The 22,346-nt window shown below is 53.1% G+C and overlaps 12 protein-coding genes across 12 annotated transcripts; 7 read left to right on the top strand and 5 right to left on the bottom strand.

The window, feature by feature from the left end:
* Nucleotides 1–658: 658 nt before the first annotated feature.
* J4E78_004177 (uncharacterized protein) lies at nucleotides 659–2,421 on the top strand (the record flags this gene model as incomplete). The annotated part of the gene is made up of 3 exons (XM_049364807.1): nucleotides 659–848; nucleotides 907–1,983; nucleotides 2,060–2,421. 3 exons carry the CDS (start codon nucleotides 659–661, stop codon nucleotides 2,419–2,421), a joined length of 1,629 nt encoding a protein of 542 aa, XP_049223885.1.
* Nucleotides 2,422–3,397: 976 nt separating this feature from the next.
* Nucleotides 3,398–4,080, bottom strand: J4E78_004176 (uncharacterized protein; the record flags this gene model as incomplete). Its single annotated transcript, XM_049364806.1, has 3 exons — nucleotides 3,398–3,756; nucleotides 3,806–3,877; nucleotides 3,927–4,080. 3 exons carry the CDS (start codon nucleotides 4,078–4,080, stop codon nucleotides 3,398–3,400), a joined length of 585 nt encoding a protein of 194 aa, XP_049223884.1.
* A 1,280-nt stretch (nucleotides 4,081–5,360) lies between these two features.
* J4E78_004175 (uncharacterized protein) lies at nucleotides 5,361–6,741 on the top strand (the record flags this gene model as incomplete). Its single annotated transcript, XM_049364805.1, has 2 exons — nucleotides 5,361–5,577; nucleotides 5,648–6,741. 2 exons carry the CDS (start codon nucleotides 5,361–5,363, stop codon nucleotides 6,739–6,741), a joined length of 1,311 nt encoding a protein of 436 aa, XP_049223883.1.
* A 158-nt stretch (nucleotides 6,742–6,899) lies between these two features.
* On the bottom strand, nucleotides 6,900–7,632 carry J4E78_004174 (uncharacterized protein; the record flags this gene model as incomplete). Its single annotated transcript, XM_049364804.1, has 2 exons — nucleotides 6,900–7,246; nucleotides 7,296–7,632. The coding sequence occupies 2 exons, from the start codon at nucleotides 7,630–7,632 to the stop codon at nucleotides 6,900–6,902; spliced, it is 684 nt and encodes a 227-aa protein (XP_049223882.1).
* Nucleotides 7,633–8,807: 1,175 nt separating this feature from the next.
* Nucleotides 8,808–9,385, top strand: J4E78_004173 (uncharacterized protein; the record flags this gene model as incomplete). Its single annotated transcript, XM_049364803.1, has 2 exons — nucleotides 8,808–8,865; nucleotides 8,922–9,385. The coding sequence occupies 2 exons, from the start codon at nucleotides 8,808–8,810 to the stop codon at nucleotides 9,383–9,385; spliced, it is 522 nt and encodes a 173-aa protein (XP_049223881.1).
* Nucleotides 9,386–9,708: 323 nt separating this feature from the next.
* On the bottom strand, nucleotides 9,709–10,538 carry J4E78_004172 (uncharacterized protein; the record flags this gene model as incomplete). Its single annotated transcript, XM_049364802.1, has 2 exons — nucleotides 9,709–10,232; nucleotides 10,298–10,538. 2 exons carry the CDS (start codon nucleotides 10,536–10,538, stop codon nucleotides 9,709–9,711), a joined length of 765 nt encoding a protein of 254 aa, XP_049223880.1.
* Nucleotides 10,539–10,886: 348 nt separating this feature from the next.
* J4E78_004171 (uncharacterized protein) lies at nucleotides 10,887–11,863 on the bottom strand (the record flags this gene model as incomplete). Its single annotated transcript, XM_049364801.1, has 3 exons — nucleotides 10,887–11,204; nucleotides 11,254–11,805; nucleotides 11,861–11,863. The coding sequence occupies 3 exons, from the start codon at nucleotides 11,861–11,863 to the stop codon at nucleotides 10,887–10,889; spliced, it is 873 nt and encodes a 290-aa protein (XP_049223879.1).
* Nucleotides 11,864–12,796: 933 nt separating this feature from the next.
* Nucleotides 12,797–13,817, top strand: J4E78_004170 (uncharacterized protein; the record flags this gene model as incomplete). The annotated part of the gene is made up of 2 exons (XM_049364800.1): nucleotides 12,797–12,892; nucleotides 12,942–13,817. The coding sequence occupies 2 exons, from the start codon at nucleotides 12,797–12,799 to the stop codon at nucleotides 13,815–13,817; spliced, it is 972 nt and encodes a 323-aa protein (XP_049223878.1).
* A 273-nt stretch (nucleotides 13,818–14,090) lies between these two features.
* J4E78_004169 (uncharacterized protein) lies at nucleotides 14,091–14,726 on the bottom strand (the record flags this gene model as incomplete). Its single annotated transcript, XM_049364799.1, has 1 exon — nucleotides 14,091–14,726. The coding sequence occupies one exon, from the start codon at nucleotides 14,724–14,726 to the stop codon at nucleotides 14,091–14,093; it is 636 nt and encodes a 211-aa protein (XP_049223877.1).
* A 272-nt stretch (nucleotides 14,727–14,998) lies between these two features.
* Nucleotides 14,999–15,760, top strand: PUP3 (proteasome core particle subunit beta 3; the record flags this gene model as incomplete). The annotated part of the gene is made up of 4 exons (XM_049364798.1): nucleotides 14,999–15,001; nucleotides 15,048–15,066; nucleotides 15,117–15,568; nucleotides 15,617–15,760. 4 exons carry the CDS (start codon nucleotides 14,999–15,001, stop codon nucleotides 15,758–15,760), a joined length of 618 nt encoding a protein of 205 aa, XP_049223876.1.
* Nucleotides 15,761–16,269: 509 nt separating this feature from the next.
* On the top strand, nucleotides 16,270–18,408 carry PRP28 (mRNA splicing protein prp28; the record flags this gene model as incomplete). Its single annotated transcript, XM_049364797.1, has 1 exon — nucleotides 16,270–18,408. One exon carries the CDS (start codon nucleotides 16,270–16,272, stop codon nucleotides 18,406–18,408), a length of 2,139 nt encoding a protein of 712 aa, XP_049223875.1.
* Nucleotides 18,409–18,956: 548 nt separating this feature from the next.
* J4E78_004166 (uncharacterized protein) lies at nucleotides 18,957–20,347 on the top strand (the record flags this gene model as incomplete). Its single annotated transcript, XM_049364796.1, has 3 exons — nucleotides 18,957–19,068; nucleotides 19,125–19,397; nucleotides 19,452–20,347. The coding sequence occupies 3 exons, from the start codon at nucleotides 18,957–18,959 to the stop codon at nucleotides 20,345–20,347; spliced, it is 1,281 nt and encodes a 426-aa protein (XP_049223874.1).
* Nucleotides 20,348–22,346: the final 1,999 nt, after the last annotated feature.

Raw genomic sequence — 22,346 nt, 5'->3', positions numbered from 1 at the left:
AACCTTCTATCGGCTTTGTGGTATTTCCATAGGATGGGTCTGGCGATATCCATCCGATCTCAACCTCGGAATGTTGAAAACGGCAAGCCCGCAGGATACGGCCTTTTGACTCCGAGCCTTGGCGCCCAACGTAGAAGTCTATGCCGCAAACTTCCTATCCTCGACTATCCTCAGCCGCACGCGCGACCAGCGTTCTCGATCCGCCATGCCGTGTCAACCAATGTGCAGCATCCGATTGAGCTGTCAAGCGGTCCCAACACGCCGGTCTACCCTGTTCTCTAGGGCCCTCCCCCGCATTTTTCCATGCACCCCAACATTGCGAAGCGAAGAATGACGCATACCCGATAGGTTTGCGGAGACTTGCGAGCAGAAACCTGGGGAAAGCGTTGCCAGTATGGTGCGACGGATCCCAACGTGGCAATCCAGGTCAGCCTGTGAGAGTTCTTCGCATCGAGCTTGGTTGCGCGTCGTGCCGGCCATTGTCGGAGAGCGAATTTGAGGCTACACGAGTAGCATAAGTAGCACGCGATATCTCCTGAAGTATGGCTTGGAGTATCGCAAGCTCTCGAGCCTCGCCTGTCATCATTGCATTGTTGACTCTGATCACCACCTCTGTAATATCGTCCGAACTCCTCACCACTGCCTAATACAGGTCAATATGGCTCAAGACATGAAGAAGGTTGATATCTTCAACGAACGGTCTTCCAGCATCGACAAGATTGAAGATATCACGACTGCGCGCGAACATGCGGATCAAATCGCAAATCTCTCTGGCATCGAAGCTACAGCCGCTTCGAAGGCTGCTTGGCTAATCTCCATGACTGTTTCTCTCGGTGGTCTCCTTTTCGGTGCGTAACTCTATTTGTGGGTTGGATTCTGAGATCCGACCTTGCTGACTTTGTCGAGGTTACGATACTGGCTACATCTCTTCGGTGCTCGTTACTATTGGCTCGTCTCTCGGCCACGAACTCACGTCCTCAGAGCAGGAGCTCGTCACATCACTTACCTCTGGAGGTGCCCTCGTGGGAGCCGTCATCGCTGGTATGATTGCCGACAAATATGGTCGCAAGCTGCCAATCTTTCTGGCATGCGGCGTCTTCGTTATCGGCACAATACTCCAGACGGCTGCGTATCACCTCCCACAGTTCGCTGTAGGCCGCTTCGTCGTAGGCCTGGGTGTCGGCTCGGCGGCTATGATAGTTCCTCTCTACATCTCCGAACTGGCGCCAGCCAAGTATCGCGGCCGGATGATTGCCTTCAACAACATGAGCGTCACCTTTGGCCAGTTTCTTGCGTCATCCATTGGTGCCGGCTTCGCACAAGTCGGAGGCGCCAACTCACAAGCCTGGAGAGCAACAGTTGGCATCGGTGCGGCACCCGCCATCCTCCTTGCCGGTCTTCTGACTCTCTGCCCCGAGTCTCCCCGCCAACTAGTCGCACACGGGGACGTAGACCAAGCCAGTATTGTCCTTACGCGCATCTACCCAACATCGACCGAAGAGCAGCGACGCGCGAAGATCATGAGCATTGAGATGAGCATCAACGAAGCCACACAGACTATGGTGGATGATTCGGTGTTCAAGACTCTGGCCCGTATCTTCACCACAGCATCCACTTTCCGCGCTGTGTTTACGGCATGCACGATCATGGCCATTTCACAACTGTCGGGCTTCAACACACTCATGTATTACTCAGCGACGCTCTTCAAGATTGTAGGCTTCAACAACGCCACCGCTGTCGCCATTACCGTTTCTGCTACGAACTTCATCTTCTCGCTCGTCAACCTTGTCATTGTCGACAAGTTCGGCCGCCGTCGCATTCTCTTGATAACGATTCTGGGGATGAGCGTCTGCCTTGTCATCGCCGCCGTCAGCTTCTCTTACATCCCGATTGATCTCCGCACATTGGCTGTTCAGAGCGAAGAGATTGGCTGGCCGGGTTATGTCCTTATTGCCACGATCATCATCTTCGTTGGCTTCTACTGTAAGTACCCTCACTATGCTGAAGTCATTTTTGTCTTCTCTTCCGCTATCGCTAGGCCAGTGCTAACTTCAATCAGCTAGTGGTGTGGCTACCGTGGCATGGATCGGGACCGAGCTGATTCCTATGGAGGTCAGAGCTGTTGGAACGATGTTGAATACGGTCACATGCTGGAGTACCAACATCATCATCGCCTCGACCTTCCTTTCAATGATGAAAGGCATCACGCCATCAGGGGCCTTCGGCTTCTACGCAGGCATCTGCTTCGTCGGCTGGCTATTCGTCATCTTCTGCTTCCCTGAAGTCAAGGGGATGCCACTTGAGGCCATCCGTGAAGTGTTCGAACACGGATTTGGCGTCAGATACGCGAGGAAGTGGCAGAAAGAAAACAGGGAGTTTGCCAAGATCAATGCGGGCAATTCACAAGCCTTTGGTCACTAATCAGAGGTTTTCATGTATGCATGACATGAGGCTGGCGAGTAGGTTCTTTTCATGTGGATACTTTAGTTGCGCTTGGTATGTCGCTTCTCGCGATGCGACGAATACATTGATGTAATTCATCTTGCACAAGTACCAAGCACATATATAGCATGCATGCGGTGAAGTGATGAGATAATATCTCGGTGTTGGTGTCAAGTCCCCTAACCAAGTACCACGGTTCCAACACCGGATCCCCCAGCCCGTACCCCTGCCAACCGGCCCCCTTACCAGGCCTACATATCAACAAGACATGCAAAATACTTCTCCTTCCTACCCCTCCAGCCACTTCCGCCTAAACGCACAAGCAAAGTCATCACGATGCGCAAAGCAAGCCTCATCGCCAGCCTCGCAACCGCCATCACCAGCGTAACAGCCATCGACAAAATCGGCCGCTCATCAGACAAATGCTTTGCCTACGCCGTCACCGATGAGGCCTGGACAGAAAACAACATGAGAAGACGGCGGGTCGTATACGATACCACGAAGAGCATTCTGCATTACGATCAGACCATGTATAGCATTGGGTGGATGTGGTCCAACGAGAAGGAAGGTGTGTATTCTACCATATCCTATCGTTTGGAGATCGGCTACTGACTGTTGGCATTCATAGCGTGCAAAGCTCGTACGGTAGATACCGTCGTGTACTACAACGGCATCGTCGTTCCGGCAGGCGCATACGTTATCGACAGCAGTGAGATACTGAGTGAAGATGGGGATCGCGCGCATCAGTGTCTTTTGGATGTGTTCCGGACTACTTTGGGAAACAATCTGAACTGCACGGTATGATTGGGGTGTGAACCAGAGGTAGTGAGGAGAGAAGGGCTCGGCATCGAATCCAGGGGGCTGGGGACTTGGAATTGTATTTGCATACTATCTAGCACGGAGTATCTTTGAAATCGAATTGGTTGCGCTTCGAAGTAGAAGGACAAGCTTCTTCCTACGCCTCCCACCTCTTCGTGTTATCTCCACTCTTCACCTGCAAGTAATTCCCAGCAATCGGGGCTTTGAGCCCAGCATCCACAATGAATTTTGGCCAGTCAATGCCGAACCTGCTGCTAACAGCCTGTTGATGCGCAGCCGGAACCGCGAAGTTTGCCGGCTGCTCATGCAGCAAGAATACGTAACGATGAGTGGGAGGCGCGCCAGCGGGTGGCGCAGGACCAAAGTACGACGAAGGTGTTGTGGCTGTCGTAGTGAGGACCGATGTGCCGTTCTGCTTGGTGCCGGAGGGCGTGTAATCCTGCAGAAGGGCATGCAGGACGGTTGATGCACGGCCGTTTTGGGTGACATCGATGTCTGAGCAGTGTCAGTGTGATGCGTTTTTGATAATGAGAAGGGGGAATACCGATCATTGCAAGCAGGTACTTTCCGCTGAGCGTTGTGTTGGTGAGACCAATGACAGGGGCCTTTGCCGTTGCTGTTTTACATCAGTATGGCACATCCTTCTTTGCACCTCGGGTTCGTACTTGATTTTTTAACGATGAGACCGGGACTGATGTACTGAGTCCCGTAGTAGACATCCAGCGTTGCATTGGTGGCAGGAGTGAAGCCCGAGGGCGTGGTCTGCGCGATGGCCGATGCAGCGAGAACCAACGAAGATGCAATTGTCGTGAACTTCATTTTGACACGTTTTGAGTAGGAGTGATAGATATCAGGGTCTCAGGTGGTGATTTTCTGAGAGCAGTTGACGAACAACATAACAAAGGCCCCACTGTGACATGATGTGGTCTGGCGCCTCCACTACAGCCATGCTATCGACATGCGGGTGCTCTGCAACATGTTGAGTACAGGCCAAGAGAAATTTAGAGAGGCAGGATGTTTATAGATGAGGCTTGAATCTAAGCGAAGCTGATATGTTGCAGGCTGAAGGGGCCTTCATTCCGACCCCTGTCGCCCCCGCAAACTATACATACGTGTTATCGGCACTTGACTTGAGTGTCTTTCTATCCGTCGCAAGCAATTTTCCAGTGCTGAATCTTGGGATGAAGTCCTTCCTCGCTCTTGCTATAGGCTTGTCTGACATGGCTTTGGCGTGGTCACATGATAGACGAGCCCAACTTGATGTCCCAGCTCCGGGTACCCAATTATATCAGCTGCGGTCCTCATCGTACGTCTAGTCCTTTGAAATCTTCTATATTGGGTCGCTGACTATCGCACACAGCGACGATCCGTCCCTGGACAGCCAATGGGTGTCTCTGCCAGTCAGTTCTTTGGACATGCGCACCTACGTGCTCAGCGACAGCCAGGATGCCGCTAGCAAGTTCTATCTCGTGAAGTACAATGCAACGAACACGTGGGAGCTTCATGCGGCCGAGGATGGGGATCGACAGGTGGTGTTGCATAGTCGAAATCAGTCTAGCGAACTCCTATACATGAGCGATGTACTGCGTCCGGGTTCGACCGGCGTGCTTGAGGGAGAGTTGGCGGAGTGGGGGGTCTTCATCTTGGATAACAACGTCCTTGATGTTAGAGATGGGAGTGCGCTGACGGAAAGGTCTTTCGTAGCTGTGCACCCGGAAGCTGAAGGTGGTGTGTATGAGATTGCGTTGTACGATGGTAAGTGCTTTCCTTCGAGCGGTCGGGCTTTGATGATGACACGGTTCAGGACAAGGCACTGCTTCCTTGAGGACGCTGACCGATATCGAACTGAACTTTGTGAGGCTTCCAAGGATTTGAAACTGTACACAGTAAACTCAAGTAAGGTGACATGGTCCAAGGCAGCAAGTGGTTCTGGCTGTTGGTGTTGTTTGTCTGTGCGGCTATCGATAGCGACTTCCCAAAAATCCAACTCCAATCTTGGCATCCCACCAACGCCGCTCCCATTGTCGACAATCCACCAGCCCCGCCCCTGCGCCCGCCGCCTACACACTGCCCCGATACCAGTCTCTGCTATTCTCACCATGCCGGGCGCCAAGACCACGCTGCTCATCGAGGGCACCTTCGAGGAGCTTACCGACGAGTTCGCACAATACATCGACAGCCTCAAAAAATCCCAGGGCGATGAGAGCGCCAACCTCCAGGGCGAGAGCGCGGACCTGCTCAAGGAGAACAAGAAGGACGATGTGCTCAAGAAGCTCGTCGTCGGCAGCCAGGCGCTGAACCAGGCGCCCGAGAAGGGTACGGCTCCAGCAATGACTCGAGGGGTCCTTCTGAGGGAGAAAACACCGGGCTAACAATGAGTGCGCAGAGTTTATTGCGGCCTACAACCTGCTCATCCACCTCGTAAACCAGTCGCCAAATGTCTCCATCTTCATCCCCAAGATGTGCCAGAACCTGAGCACGCCCATCTCCTCGTCGCCTCTGAACGGTGGTGGTCTTGCGCTGTCCATCCTCAGCACCATCTTCAACACCACCCAGCCAGACAGCGAGACGCGCTACCACGTGCTCCTTGCCATTCTCCGTGTCATTCGCGCCACATCAAACTTCGAGACACTGCGACCACAACTCAAGCAGCTCGACAGCTGGATAGCCGCATGGAAGACCGGGGAGGAGGATTCGCGCAAGCTCTACCTTGCTGTGAGCGACGTCGCATCGGACGCAGGCGAGGAGGAGCAGGCATACACATATCTGCTACGCGCACTCAGGACATTCCCTTCAGAGCAGGCTTCGTCCCCAGAGGCTCGCGAGCTCTCTCTTCGCGCCCTCAAGTCGGCCCTCACACACCCAACCCACTTCGATTTCCAAGATCTCACCGATCTTGACTCGATCCAGGCCCTCCGTAACTCCGACCCCATATACTTCCAGCTCCTTGAAATCTTCAACTCCGATCTCCTGGATGACTACAACGACTTCAAGGACGAGCACGATGGCTGGGTTGAGGAGTCCGGCCTTGACGCCGGTGCCTTGAACCGCAAGATGCGCCTCCTCACCCTTGCGTCCATGGCTGCTTCAGCGGGTCAAGCCAGGTCGCTACCTTACGAGAGGATCGCAAAGGCACTACAAGTACCATCCGAAGATGTCGAGATGTGGGTCATTGACGTGATCCGCGCTGGTCTCGTCGAGGGCAAGCTCAGCCAGCTCAACCAGACCTTCCTGATCCACCGCTCAACATACCGCGTCTTTGGCGACAACCAGTGGAGAGAGGTAGCCTCAAGGTTAGATTTGTGGCGAAACAGTCTGCAGGGTGTTCTGCAGGTCATCCAGCAGGAGAAGCAGAGGTTCGCGCAGGAGAAGGAGGAAGAAGCAAACAAGGCCGACCAGAAGGCCGATATGGCGTCGCGGTTCGGCGGAAGGGGCGGACAGAGGAAGCAGCAGAGGGCCATTGATGACGATATGGACTAAGTGGTTACGTCGTCTTGGTGCGCGTTTCTTTCTTTCAAAAGGGGTCGGCTTGGGACGGATGCATTATGAGGCTTTTCAGGTTCATGAACAGCAGCCCTCGAGCTGCATGATAGACAATGCAATTCAGATATATTGATTCTTGGGCGTCTCCCTATAGACTATGAAGCCTGTGTCTGCACAAAGGTGATGTTGATGGGCTTCACGCCACGCTCCTTGAGCTTCTCCACAACGTCCCGGTAAACCTGGTCAGGCTCCTGCTCTGCGTTGATCTTGACAACCCTGTCCTGCGACTCGAATTCATTGACCACGGGCATGCTCGTCTCCACGAATGTCCTGAAGCGCTTCTTGATACTCTCGAGGTTGTCGTCAGCGCGTCCCGATGTCTCGCCGCGGACGAGAAGTCGCTTCTCCATGACAGCTTCGGAGCATTCGAAGAAGATGGTGAACTTGGAAGGGCAGACGGAGCGCTCGAAAGCGTGGGCCTGGTCGAGTTTGCGCGGGAAGCCTATCATGTTAGACCGTGGACTGGAAAGTAGCTGCATGGGCCATCATACCATCAATCAGGAACAGCTTTCCGTGGTTCTCTCCGCTCTCCATGCTGGCCTCCATTGCGTTCTCCAACAGCTGAACGGTAACCTCCATGGGCACGATAGTGCCTTCTTTGATGTACGTCTTGATCATCTCGCCGAACTCGCTGCCCTCGCGGTTCTGCTCTTCGCGCAGCAAATCACCAGCAGAGAGATGCTTGAAGCCATAGTCACTGACGAGCTTCGTACATTGCGTACCCTTTCCGGCACCGGGGCCACCAAGGACGAAAAGGACGGTCACTTCGTCGCTGGACCAGCGGGGAGACTCGCGCGAGCCCGCGGCGGTCTTTTCAATGGCAGGCATCTTTCTAGTGGGGGTGTGAAGGCTTCACTTGTCCTTTGCCGCTGGGGGAATGGCCTTGAATAGGTCCTTTGGGTTGGTATCCCTCGCCTTTTCGCTGATCAATTATCGCGTTGAACAGGTATGTGCCTAGTCCCAATATCGCGAGGATGGGCCAGACTTTGAGTGGGGATTTCGAGGGAGGTGTTCGGATGTGTGTCGGAGGCTGCAGAGGTTGAGATAAGAGGTCAGTGTATGCGTCGCATATATTTTGTATGATCTCTACTCACTTCGTTCGGGCCGGTTGGTTCGCCGGGTTGACGGAGGCGAGATGCGTTTATCCTGGAGGAGGAGAAGGCGCGAGCTGCAAGAAATTGAGGCTGGCGAAGGAGGATACGTTGGCGCGAGATTAGCGAAGACATGATGGTTAACATGGCGGTATGCAGCAGGGGCGACTGTCGTGGCTGCCCGCAGTTGCTCTGATCACTAGCCCAAACGCGACTAGCGTCCACGTACGATATCAGGGCCCAGGCACCCAGGCTCCACCTCCAATGTTCCATGGTTCCACAGACACAGACTATCACCAGCTCGGTGGCATCTTGATACTTGCTAACAAACATTTCCGGCTAATTCACTAGCACAGCAACACATTGTCTTTCAAGCTTCAAAGCTTTTCTGCCCGGCGGTCATGACTGGTACCAGTCTCTTCTCCCGCGCTCACAGGCCGAGAGGGTCTCCGCCCAAGAAGATGCGCGGCTTCCTCGCATTACCCGGTGAGATCAGAAACCAAATATACGGCTACTACTTCGACTCGGAGCGTCGCTGTGAAATCGCCAGCAAAGGATCCAAATTCACGCAGCGGAAGCCACAGACTGTCAAGTTGTCATCAAATGTAATCGCTACAAAGAGCACGACTCCTGCGCCTGATCCTGAGATAAGCGCGACTCCTCCTGTCGTGATTCGCTTCTCGAGATCACTTGGCAAATACAACGCTGTTCAGGGCCTGCGAACGAACTGGCCGGGGTCGCTATGTGCGCTAAATCTTGTTTGCAAGCAAGTCTATGCAGAGACAGCGAAGTTGCTCTACCAAAACACAGTTTTTGTCTTCGACGCGCCAAAGCGGATGACAAACTTCTTCAAATATGCCTCGTCCATCCACTTGGGAAGCATCACCAGGTTGCATCTCCACTACAGTACTTATGGAAATCCAAACAAGACCGTGGACGTGGTTTGGCAAGAGAAGCATCATCAAAGTTGGTAAGTATGGTTGCGATAGTGACAGACTTGGATGTTGTCCGGTATGCTACACGCAGAAGTAACTAACGCCATGTTCACTTTCAGGCAGCGAGTTTGCGAGGCCGCCTCGAAACAGCTCACTGGCCTACGCGAACTTGAGGTCTGTGTAGAGCTTCACCATAACCGTCGACAGGTCAACCTACGCGAGAAATGGATTACACCTCTGCTTCAGTTTCGTCGGTTAGCGTCCCCAAGGAAAGCCGCACGCCGGACTGTGGAGCCACTACCGCTTGGTCAACGACAGCCAGGTCTCGAGATCGTCAAGGTCAAGTTCCAGCATCTTTACATCGAGTATGCGTCGTTTGCTGGTCTCCAAGGACTGGACCAGGCAAAAAGGGAGCTGTATCTGCTCTTTGGGCAGGCTATCGGTCTCGCGATCACAGGGGCGACAGAAGAAGCGGCTATGTCTGGGTTCAGAGAAGCGTACGATGGGAGGCATGCACAGTACCGACCCTATCTCCCAGTCTCTTGGGCGGGTTGATAAAGATGGTTCCCGAAAGCATGGCCATACCGGGTGTTGAGACGGTCGGCCAAAGAAAGGCCCGGGGGGTTGAACAGGTATTCCGGCGGGCCTGATGTGGGCGCTCTATGCGCCACTTGGTATTACACAAGAGCACCATGCTCATGCATATGAAAGCATCAAATATGCTCAGACTACATTGGTGGATATAGATTGATAGTCTTCATTGACATTCACTAAATTCTATGGTCTACGCAATGTCTATCCTCTAAGTGATCGCAAATTTCCACTGCCACATAGTCCAGCAAAACACGACTCTCAGATCTAACTACAAATCACCCAGCTCAGGCACTCGGGTTCTGCTTAGTAGCCTCATCATCGACTTGCGCCTTATTCGTAGCAATCTCCTCTTCAACCTCAGGCGGGAAGTCACCAGGTACGATACCAAAGACACCAACATCACTACGACCCATACCGCCACCCTTCTTCTCCGTCTCCTCGCTCTCCTTCAACACAAAGAACCCAGGATTCTTCTTCATCTCCTCGTCGTCGAACTCAAACACACGCCAGTCGGCGTTGAAGAACATGCGGTTGCATACACCTGTGCGCAGGAAACCCGAATGCGAGACAACAGCAATGACTTTCTCGGGGCGGGAGTAGAGGTCCTTGAGACACCTCTGTCCACGTGCGAGGATAGCCTTTTCGGTGAAAGCGTATGGGTTCTTGGATCCGCCAGTTGTCTTGTCTGGGAACGAGGGGTCTACGACGGAGAAGTCGTACTGAGGGAATTCCTTGGAGATCTCGTCGATGGGTGTTCCAGTGTCACACGGCTTGTCTGCGTTTTCTTGCCAGTTCGCGTCGGGGATTACTGCAGTGCATATCAGTATTATCCACATATACATAAAGTGTCTTGCTCAGTGACATTGCTCTTACCCTTGGTGCCTTTCTTGATAAGCCAGTCCAGCCCGATAGTGGCAGTCTGGAGCGTCCGCCTTTGAGCGCTGACAACGATGAGTTCAACTTCATTGCCGATCTTGCTCTCTTTCAGACTCTCATGTAGCTCGCGACATTGCTGCTCGCCCAGCTCAGTGAGAGGAGGGTCCCTGATAGACCAGTCGCTGGTGGCATTGTGTTGTGCCTGAGCGTGGCGAATGAGTATGAGAGTTGGCGGCATGATGATATATTACAATTGGATAAGAAGAGTGTATTTGGATGGTGGGATAGACGCGTGACGTAAGATACTTATGGATGGAATTGTTGAATGGTTTTCAAAATCGGATTGCAGGGTGACGCGCTAGTGGGGCGGATGTACCTGCATGGCGAATCTGGAATCGTCGATGACGCAGTCAACTGTCAATCCAGAATTGGCAGGAGCGACGAAGCAAGCTTGAGAAGCGGGCCGAACAAGAAGATGATAGTGCTAGTGCTTGACTTTCGTAAATGTTGTTCATTGATCGTGAAAGGCAGTGAGAGCCGCTCGTTATGCATATAGACCGTCTACGCGGTGTTATGCAGTCGTCGTCTACTCTTCCATTTTCTCCTCCTCCTCGTCATCATCGTCGTCTCCTTCCAGCGCCTTCTTTGCCAGCTTCTCAGCTTCTTCCCGGATGTCCTTGGGCACTTCCTCGTGCCTGCCCTTGGTAGGACCGTCGAGACTGCTGATCCATGTCATCTCAAGCTCAAACTCCTTGTCTTTGTTGTCATCGTGTGCGACGTAGATGATGCGTGCTGCCTCCTTGACACCCTCCTCTAGTGATAGATTTCCCTCGGAGAGGTTGAGTTTCTCGAGCTCTGACTTGGCGACCTGGCGGCCCTTGCCTGTAGCGGCACCGTAGTAGCCCTGTGCACGTTAGTTGTTGGACAAGTTTAGGTGACCAAGGTCTCCATACCCAGTATAGACCGCTGGGCTCAATCATGTAAAGCGATGGCCCACCATGCTTTGCGCCTTCTTTCTTGCCTCCCGAGCCAACAGTAGGCCCTGAACCAACTTGACCATCTACTGGTAGCTCGGCCTCGGAGTCCCAGCCTGCAAGGATTGCAGTTATACCGAAAGGACGGACACTCGAGTAGAGGGTATACGCTTGGGCATAGCTTCCCATACGGTCGGCGAGAGACGAGGAGGGGATGGGTGCCTTGTAAAGCTGCCGCCATTGGGCTGCCTCGTCGCGGGCGCGGGAGACGAAGTGGCGACCATCGGGGAGGAGACCGGAAGACACAATGCCCATGTTGCGGTCCACAGTTGCTATCCGCTTGTTCGCGCCGGGCTTGAGCAACTTGCTGCTGACGAGCTTCTCCAGAGCGAGTACGACGCCATCCTTGCACTTGATGCCGACCGCTGTGCCACCATTCTCTACTGCCTTAACCGCGTATTCGACCTGGAAGTTTCGACCGTCGGGCGAGAAGACCGAGTTGGACAGATCGTAACCTGTGCCTATTGATGTCTACGCCATGGTTAGATCGACTGGGGTGCTTCAGCTGTTACGGTGGGGTGTTTACCATGGTGGGCGGTGTGGAGACTGAGAAGGGCGCTTTGTTTATTCCGAGCGATCAAATGGACCGCAGATTCCCGGGAAGCGATTACGGGATTATCAAGGGTTGGCAGTCGTGTGTCTCGGTGTTGATGATTCTAGGCAATGGTGTATCTGCGCAAGCTCCAGGTAGCTCACTAGCGCGCGTGCGTGCCAAGGCCGACACCTAGAGGCATCAACCCGCGTACGTGAGCAGCAACTCGCGAGCATTGCAACTCTCGATCCTCCTTGCTTCGCCCAGGACTGTTGGTCCGATCTGACTCCTCGTTGCTGGCGCTCTACTGGTGTGTTCGCTGCCTGCTGTCCCGGCTTCTTCCGTCTGGGCCTCCAATTGCCCGCACCTCACATCCAAAAGTGCATACGCCCATACACATTTGATGAGTTGTCGTCCCAAATCGACCACTATTTGCAAGCTCTCAAGACACATCATTGGCTGCCAGCAGACTAGCCGGACAGGTTGGGTTTCAGCTTCGTCACTAATTGGATGTGGGCGACAAAATTATCAGAATCATCCCGCCTACACGCATGACCCCGACAGCACGCTATACTCAACGGTACATAAAAGAACCACCATCACGCTGCTCCTAATTTTCTTCCTGCCCCCTCTTCACTGCTGACTTGGTTCAAGTATATTTGAGTACCTTTCCGTTTGTTCTTGACTCACAAAGGCACCCTTTGTCATCCCCCGCCGATTGTCGTCAGCGCCCAACGCAAGCGCGGACAAGTACGATTCCAAGTTTCCATATCAGCCAACGACGAATTCTGAGCTCGAGTCTACAAGGTCTTTCAACGATATAGTCCATCACTGTATGCGCCTTTGTCGACTTCCCGCCTAATACAATACTTGAACCTCCGTTTTCCAGAACTTGCCCCTCATCCGCTTGCTGTTGAGACCCTAGAGGACATGCAGCCCATGCTCCTGCACCACTGCGACTGCACTCACGACACGCCCATCTCATTCAGTCCTTACGCCTTTTCTCAGAACGTTTCTTGCGCAAATGTAAGCTCGTTCGTCTTCGGCGCTGGTAAACACTAACGTTACGTCATAGTGCGGCACAATATCTACGGGCATCAACGTTCAGGGGAAAGCAGCAGAAGACGCAAACATGCAGCAAGATGAACTTACTCGGCTGTTCTCAGCCAACATGAACTTGTCTCAAGGCAACCCGCAGCCCATGCAACCACAGATGCAACAGGAACAACCAGTGCAACAACAGCAACAGCAGGAAGAGGCTCCCAAGCAGATCGTCTACGCTTCTCAACACTACACTCATTCATATCATGTACCTACCCGCAGTACCTCCGAGCCAGCCTTGAAGACACACATCGAATCTTCGGACCTCGCTGCCGTACTTTTGAGGAACAGTATTGATCCTTCTCTTCTGTTCCCTTCCCAGATCGATCTCTTCCAGAATGCAGACGACGATCAACGGCTACGTCTCCTCGAGCTCTGGCGCATATCACCTCCATCAGGTCGTCAAGGACACCCAGCGGGCGTAGACTACAACATGTCCCGACAGCTTTACGACTGGCCACCCACCAGTCTCGCACAGGAGGAAGCCATGGCTAAGCTGAGATACGAGAGACAACAAGAGGAGTCCGCCCAGCAAGAGGCTATCCAGCAGCACCAGCAGCAGTTGGATCAGAGCATGGCAGCAGCAAGCGCTGAACCATACATGGCATCAGGCTACGAGATGATGGCTAGACGCGAATACGAAGAGTCATGCAGAGGCGAAAATGCGATGAAGGAATCGACCAAGTACAACCAGGCCACCGACCCAGTCTACAACAACACTGGCAGCAACGGCCTCTGGCAGAAGAATGTGGGCAGCGTAGCTGACATGGAGAACACTTACGGAGCATACGCATATGCACGAGAGTATGGGCTGCAGGGTGGTTATGGCGACGAGGAGATGGTCATGTGAAGCGTCTTCTCGTTATGCCGGGCCTCGAGGATAGCTCAAGATGGATTGTTAAGCGTGTGCATGCATATGTGCATATTGAATTTCCTATATTATACCCAGAACTAGTTGTACACACGAACAGTAACGTGGGAGGTCTGTCAAGGATGAGATAGTTCAGTCAGTAGGATACCCAGACATCACTACTTTGTGATATACTAATCGAACCATGTCTAAACCTCGTTACATGGAAGAAAAGAACAGTGTCCATGATATTGTACATTTGAGCGGGATACTCTATTTCTTCGCCTTTCCACTGGGCCACTTCTTCCAGCCTCTTCCGTGACCCTTCTGCTTCCATTCCTGGATCAAAGCCGGCATGTTCAGCATAGCCTGTCTCCTCATCTCCAAGCGTCCCTTCAGTGTTCGCTCCCAAAGCTTTCCCTTGACCTTCTGTCCCTCGCCTGTGCCCTTGACTTGCAGTCCTCGTTCTACCCTCCGCCTTTCCTTCTCGCCGGGCTTCTTGACGGTCCATGGCAGTAGGTCGACGACACCATGCTCCGAGGCAAGCTTAACAAGATCGGCTTGTTTCCGTAGACCATACGCGGGGGAGTGCCACCGTCCGGTTGCGAAGTTCTTGTGTGGAAGGAATGGATTTGGGTAGGGCAGGTCGTGTGCTTCTGGTGGTATGTTTGAATTTGAGGGCGCATTTGCGGGTCTTGCGATGGCCTCTGGCGCGGATGTCTCGGTCACGGAGGCATTGGGGTTGGTTGGTGGGGTTGTCGATATTGTGCTCGGGGTTGCGTGTGAAGTCGGTGATGCGAGTTGAGATGAGAGACTGGGGAAGAGCGATGGTGGCGGGTACTTTTGGAAGAAGCGCAGTAAGCGCGGGGGCAGCGACTTTGCGATTTCGACAGATGTTTGGGCGCTCATGGTGGGTATCTTGTGGGTTGCGCTCGATGTGGGCGTGTCTGTTGGTGCATCTCAAAAGTTCGGTGCCAAGAAGGCGGTTTCGAGCTAGGTACGAGTGTCCAGGGCGGCCCGGGGAGCTCGCGCCTCCGCGTAACACTGTGAGCTGCCTGCCCAGCTGAGTACATCACAAGCACCCACAACACCACCGTTTCCCACATACTCCGCAGAGCTCTACGTCCTCGTCTGTTACTGTAGTTGCCAATCGAGGGTCATTCCGCATCACACACACAGCCATGGTAAGCTGCCCGCAGTCAACTTGTAGTCCATAGCTAATCGCAACAGTCGTCACCATTCTCAATAAGTACGCCTCCACCGAGACCACCCCGCATGCTCTTCTAATAACTTGAACAGACGGTGGCGCCTGCGTGGCCATGGTGGGCAAGGACTGCGTAGCCATCGCATGCGACCTGCGTCTCGGCATGCAAGCCCTCACCGTGTCCAACAACTTCCCCAAGATCTTCCAGTACGGCGACGTCTTCCTAGGTCTGACCGGCCTCGCCACCGACGTATCCACCGTATCAGACCTGTTCCGCTACAAGGTCAACATGTACCGCCTCCGCGAAGAGCGCAACATCAGCCCCCAGACCATGGCGAACCTCGTCAGCTCAAGTCTGTACGAGAAGCGCTTCGGACCCTACTTCATTAGCCCCGTAATCGCCGGTATCAACCAGACAAGCGGGAAGCCCTTCATCTGCGGCTTTGACAGTATTGGGTGCATCGACTTTGCGAAGGATTTCATTGTTAGCGGAACAGCCAGCGATCAGCTGTTCGGTACATGTGAGGGACTATGGGAGCCTGATCTAGTGGGTTGTATCAGTACGTGGTATTGGGCCAGGCTAACATCATGATAGGGCCCCGAGGACCTCTTCGAGACAATCTCACAGGCGCTGCTCAACGCTGTCGACCGAGACGCACTTTCAGGCTGGGGCGCACACGTATACATTATTGAGAAGGACAAGGTCACAAAGCGGTTACTCAAGGGCAGGCAGGACTGAGGTGGTGTATGGCACGTGGTGGCATACAACCATGTTTATGAGCTATGAGGAATGCTACAGAGTGCTGGGGGTCTGCCTCCAGGCTGTGACAGGATAATGGGTACGACCAAACTATCTTATGATACGTACGCGGAAGCACCCCAAATACGCCAATCTGAATAGTAGACGGCTAGACTTGGCCTCTAAATCAAAGTATGTCCAAGTCCACATATAATAATCCATGGTACAGCTCCTTCCTCGGGCTTGGAAGCCCGAAGGTAACAGTACCCAGCATCGGACTATCGGTTGGACTGGCTCTACCCCTGCGTATCAGGTCTACCTATTGTGTGTGACACTATTCCAAGGTGGTTCTCTAGATGATACCTGGGAACCACATCATGCAGTGGGGCCAGGGTACTATCGATAGCAGCCACGCACGTGATCTGGTGTTGCCTTAGCGTACATGCACCTTATAGTTCGCGCGAATCCTCCTCCGCAAGTCCACGAACCGTGACCCCCGCGAAACGAAGATGACTGCCGCCGTTCCGCCCCCAGCTGCTCGCAAGCAGCCACCGAGTATCGACGACATCCTCAAGGCCAAGCGCGAGAAAGAAGCGGCTGCCGCAAAGCCAAAGTTCATACCGAAGGCCGAGAGAGAGCGCATCGCGCTTGAGAAGCGCCAGAAAGAAGTTGAAGAGGCGCAAAAAAGGCGAGAGGCTTCCAACGGAGACAGCGACGCATGGAGACATTCGCAAGACAACAACCGCACAAATGGCCACAACAGCCACAACGGCTCGTCCTCATTCGTACCCACGGGGCCGCGCTCGATGCGCGATGCGCCGACTGGACCATCGTCCATGCGAAACGATCGCAGAAATGGAGACATGGCGCCTCCCCCACCGCCGGACAAGAAGGGCAACAAGCGCCCTGCTGACGACACCGAGGCGGCCTTGATAAGGCAAAGATACATGGGCGCGGAACAAAATCAGTCGACGTTCTCGGCCAAGAAAAAGCGCAAGAGGACGACGGAAAAGAAGTTCAACTTCGAGTGGAACGAGGAGGAGGACACGAGCCACGATTACAATCCCATCTACCAGCAGAAAGCTGAAGCAAGCTTCTTTGGGCGCGGCCGACTAGGCGGCTTCTCTGAGGAAGTCACCAGCGCAGCGACAAAGAAGATGATCGATGCGATTATCGAGCGAGACCCGGAACATGGCAGAGAACGAGCTGAGCAGCTACTTGAAATGGAGCGACGGCGAAAAGACAGGGGCGGTCGCGCACAGTTGGACATGCACTGGAGCAAGAAGAAGCTGGAGAACATGCGAGAGCGCGACTGGCGCATCTTCAAGGAGGACTTCAGCATTGCTACCAAAGGAGGCGCAATACCGAACCCTATGCGCAACTGGGGTGAGTCAGGGCTTCCGGAGAAGCTCTTGCGCATCGTGGACGAGGTTGGCTACTTTGAGCCCTCACCTATTCAACGTGCGGCTATACCTATTGCTCTGCAGTGTCGCGACCTGATCGGAGTCGCTGCAACGGGTTCGGGTAAAACCGCCTCCTTCGTCCTGCCACTGCTTGCCTACATCTCACAACTACCTCCTCTCGACGCGTTCAACCGACACGATGGCCCGTATGCCCTCGTCCTCGCACCAACTCGCGAACTTGCTCAGCAGATCGAAGTGGAGACTCGCAAGTTCGCATTGCCACTAGGTTTCAAGACGGCTGTCCTCATCGGTGGTCACTCCATCGAGGAACAGTCGTTCCAGATGCGTGACGGAGCCGAGATTATCATTGCCACGCCCGGTCGTCTGGTTGACTGCATTGAGCGTCGAGTCCTTGTTCTTAGCCAATGCACTTATGTCATCATGGACGAAGCTGACAGGATGATTGACATGGGTTTTGAAGAGCCCGTGAATAAGATTCTCGACGCTCTACCTGTCAACAACGAGAAGCCTGATAGCGAGATTGCTGAAGATCCCACTGCCATGAAAGCAGGAATGTACCGTCAAACCATGATGTACACAGCTACTATGCCGCCAGCTGTAGAGAGAATCGCGAAAAAGTACACACGTCGTCCTGCCATCGTTACAATCGGTAACCAGGGCGAGGCTTCCGACACTGTCGAGCAGCGTGTCGAGTTTGTCCAGGGAGAGGAGAAGCGGAAGAGGCGTCTCCAAGAAATCTTGAATACTCGCGAATTCGCCCCACCGATCATCGTCTTTGTCAACATCAAAAAGAATTGCGATGCGATCGCTCGCGACATCAAACATATGGGCTTCGCATCGGCTACAATCCACGGTGGAAAGACCCAGGATCAGCGTGAGGCTGCTCTTGCATCCCTCAAGAATGGGCAGATCCAGGTGCTCGTCGCCACAGACGTGCTCGGTCGTGGTATTGACATTCCAGATGTTTCCCTGGTTGTCAACTTCAACATGCCGCCTAGTATCGAAACGTACACGCATCGCATTGGTCGCACTGGTCGTTTGGGAGCGGACTCTGACAAGCCCGGTGTTGCAATCACTTTCTGGGGTAATGAAGATGCGGATGTGCTATACGATCTCAAGCAGATCCTCATGAAGAGTGAGATAAGTAAGGTACCTGAAGACCTGAAGAAGCACGAGTCGGCGCAGCAAAAGGGCAAGAAGAGCATGGGCAAAAACATCACTTGATCAGTTGTAGGACCAGCATCCATGAGGACGAAGGTAGGGAAGTAGTTGATTACATAGCTCTCCGTTCTTACCACAGAGAAGCACGGTGCAAGCCGCAATAGGAAGCAATAAAGCACAGTCGTCATAATTTTCCGAGACATGGGCAAACTGCCAACTGCCATGGCAGATGGCCTAATGCGCGACTCGGTAGTGCCGATCTACCCCGGACTGCCTGCACTCCTAAACTGCAACCCGTTAGCAAGTGGAGAAAGGCAGCGTCACTCGGACGCCCCGTCCTGTTGGTTTGCAATGCAAGCCGCGCGTGGTCAATTAGTGCACGCGCACCGTTGACGCTCGTACACGGAAAATCCCCGCCTCGATAGAAATAAGCCCTTACTCGATGTCGCTTCCTACCGGCCCGTTTCTCCTGTCATTTCTGTCGCCCTGCTGTGCGTTACGGTACCCGTCTCCTCTTCGAACTGATGGCGTCGCAATTCTGCCTCTTTGTGCCTGGTTCGTTGTTGCACGGAGGAGCTGCGTTTTGACCAGTTTGAGACGGAAGGCTCGGAATGGCGTCGCTCTCTGTCAACCTTGCTTCTAGCGTCACATCGTCTGTTTTCGCGGCGGAGTCGACACCGGCGCTGGGGACACTCGAGTCCGCCGGCGCTGGAATCACTGGAGGTAAGTTTCTAGCTGTGTCTGAGCAACGCGATTGTCCTGTACTGATGCCTTTGTAGGCTACACCGGCGATTCTCTTCCCCTTAAGATCATCATCGCCTTTCTGCTCGGTCTTTCGCTCTACAACGCTATCGAACTCATTGTTCTCGCTTTCGTCACTTTCCAGCGCTACCATGGGTTGTACTTCTGGTCGCTCGTCATCAGCGCATTCGGCATCATACCATACTCGCTGGGCTTCATCATCAAGTTCTTCCGCTTGTTGGACCCTGCGGCAAATGCTGGATATGTCGGCGTCGTCTTACTCACGCTTGGCTGGTATCCCATGATCACTGGTGAGTTCAGTCAACGCTGGGGGTCTTCAGCATGCGGCTACTAACAACGTCTAGGGCAATCAGTCGTTCTATGGTCGCGTCTCCATCTCGTTACGAACTCGCGCCGAGTCCTTCGCTGGACTCTCTACATGATTATCGTCAATGGCGTACTGCTCCACTCAGTTACGACCGTCTTGACCTTCGGTTCCAATTCGAACTCGCTTTCCGATGCTACGCTGCGTCGCTTCGTCCGCGGATACTCGATAATGGAGAAAGTGCAGATGGTGTGCTTCTTCGTGCAAGAAACCATACTGTCCATAGTATACATCAAGGAGACGGTGCGACTACTGAAACTCTCGGAAACGGTACAAGACGACGTACGCAGTTTCGACGACAGCGCTGGAAACCAATCACACGGGCACCTCAAGAACACAAACGTTCGAAAGACAATGTACCAGCTCCTCACTATCAACGTACTAATCATCGCCATGGACATTGCCTTGCTCAGCGTCGAATTCGCCAACCTGTACCTCATTGAAACCACCCTGAAAGGCGTCGTATACTCCATCAAACTCAAACTCGAATTCGCCGTCCTGGGAAAACTCATCCAACTCGTGCGCGTCCGAGCCGAATCCGATCAGAGCATGAATAACGCCTACGCACGCGGTAACAGCTTCGAACGCCGAAATACCCTGACACTGGAAAAGACACAAAGTGGTACAGCGAGTGTGGGCGCATCGGCGAGACTCAACGGCAGCCTGCTCACGCACGATTTTGGCGGATCGCAATACCCCGACTTTGTAGATCCCCGACGCATCAGTCCGAACGTTACGCATGCGGAACCGGCGAATGGTGAGACTGGGTGGGAGACGCGAGGGCAGCAGGAAGATCAGGATAAGTGGAGGAGGCGGGTTAGAGTCAAGCGGGGGAGCTGGATCGATGAAGAGATGGACAAGCATAATATCGGGTGAAGTGGCAGTCTATACCTGACGGGTTGACATGCGGATCTCGACTCGCGTACGAACAGTACTCCGCCCGTAGTATCACGTACCAAGTGAACCTCGTGCCGTTGTGTCGTATGCCCAGACATGGGTAGGACAACACTACAGGATCTCCGCCGTTTCATCGATATCGAAGTGGAAGACTTGCAGCGTTCACAACACGAAACTATCCTTATGGATCCTTTGTCCTCGGTACGACAATCTCTCAACAGATCCGATACGTTTCGACGTCTTAATCAGCAACCTTGATGCTGTGTATCACAACCTCTTCGTATCGTTCCCGGACGTCGGAAAACTGCCTTAACATAGTTGCGGATGATTATACTGCAAGCTCCGCTCAATGGCACCTGCATAACGGAAATTCCGAAGGAAACGTCTGCATACACTAGCTGGACCCAAGGTGAGGCACTGGAAGGAGATCTCCACGACGCCTATTATCAGAGTCTAGAAACGATGGCAGTTGGAATGGGAGTCTTATGTGGGATCATCAAAATCTGTGTGCACACGTTCTGTCTAGGACTGAGCTTGAGTTTCAAGTGTCGTGCTTGGAAGACTCACTACGTAGATTTAGCGTAATTCATGGGTACTGTTTAGTATCTAGTATCCAGTAGATAGCATCTTGATCGTATATAGTATTAAGAAATAGCATGTTCTAATTACCTTGACAGGCACGCAGTTTCTCTTTTACAATAGATGATAGCAACAACCTAAGACAAAGCACCTTCCTCGTGAGTTGAAAGTCTCGCGTGAGTGAGGTCTCTCCCGTACTCGAATGCTACATGCTTTCCCCTTTTGAATACTACATCTTCCGCTTTGTACCATGGACCTTGTCTGCTAGAGAACTCAACGAGAGCCGAATGCCTCAGGCCATCTAGATGCACAGGCTGCAAACTACACCTTCTGACGTTCTCGACACGGGCGTTCAAGGTCCCAGGTTGTGCGATAGTATCAAAAGTTAAGGTTCCAAAAGGCTTCGAAGTCGGCGCTGGCTGTTCGTCAGAATGGTATCGCCGTACAGTTGAACATTGCCCGGGTGTGCTTGTTCACGACCAAGCTACTACGCCACGACTACTGAAAGTTCACCGAGGAACATATTTTCGTGTGGCGTACGAGGTGGTCATGACATATAACATGTTACCACTGTAGAACTGCTTAGTTATAGTAAAGCTTCCAAGCTGCTCGATATTCCATCATCCAGTCGCGCGGACGCCCAAATGCTTCCTGACATTCCCCTCGATTGACAAATTCCTTTGGTATCTTGTCAAGTAGAACCTAAGCCATGGGATTCTCAAAGAAACTCTCCCTACTTGGCTTTTATACACAGCAGATGATCGATGTAAATCACGTAGAAGTCTACATTGCGGGAAGATTTTGCAGCTGGTGCGTTGAACACCCACGTAGTCTTCAGGGCACGTGTCCAGTTTGTGCATTGGATGAGATGCTTCAACTTCGAGTGCGAAAGATGGCTAGACAACAGTCCATCAAAACGTTGCTCAGCCTGCTTCGTACTGTGGCTGAGCGTGGTCGAATGTGTAGCCGAGCGAACAGTGCAGCCAATATTAGGGGAAAGGGGCGCACACACCTGGTTGACTCATATGGGATTGGGACGTAACACGTGATTGGAAAATAACAAATTGTAGATACGTGGTATGGTCACCATTGCGGACGGACAAGATACTGATCAAACCACAAATCGGGTGTTGCAAAGATTCAGATGATGCGCTACCTACGCGAGTGCGCGTCCCACGTCACCTGGGCAACCTAATAAGAAAAGATATCCTGGAGCCTAGGTTAACGTTAGTCACCTACTTTGCAGGTTTCTGTCTTGATATAGTCTGCAAACATACAGATTATGCGCTACCTATACAAGTGCGCGTCCCCTGTTAACCTGCCCAGGTGACGTCGACGTTAGTCATCCACTTTGCGCGTTCTTGTCTTGGTGTAGTCTGCATAACCCAAGAAAAACTGA

The sequence above is a fragment of the Alternaria triticimaculans genome, assembly GCF_023758025.1.
Source record: "Alternaria triticimaculans strain BMP 0046 chromosome Unknown scaffold_4, whole genome shotgun sequence".
In the NCBI taxonomy this organism is placed as follows: Eukaryota; Fungi; Ascomycota; class Dothideomycetes; order Pleosporales; family Pleosporaceae; genus Alternaria; species Alternaria triticimaculans.
The sequence above is the reverse complement of the archived record's forward strand: the minus strand, read 5'-3'. Positions and strand labels throughout refer to the sequence as shown.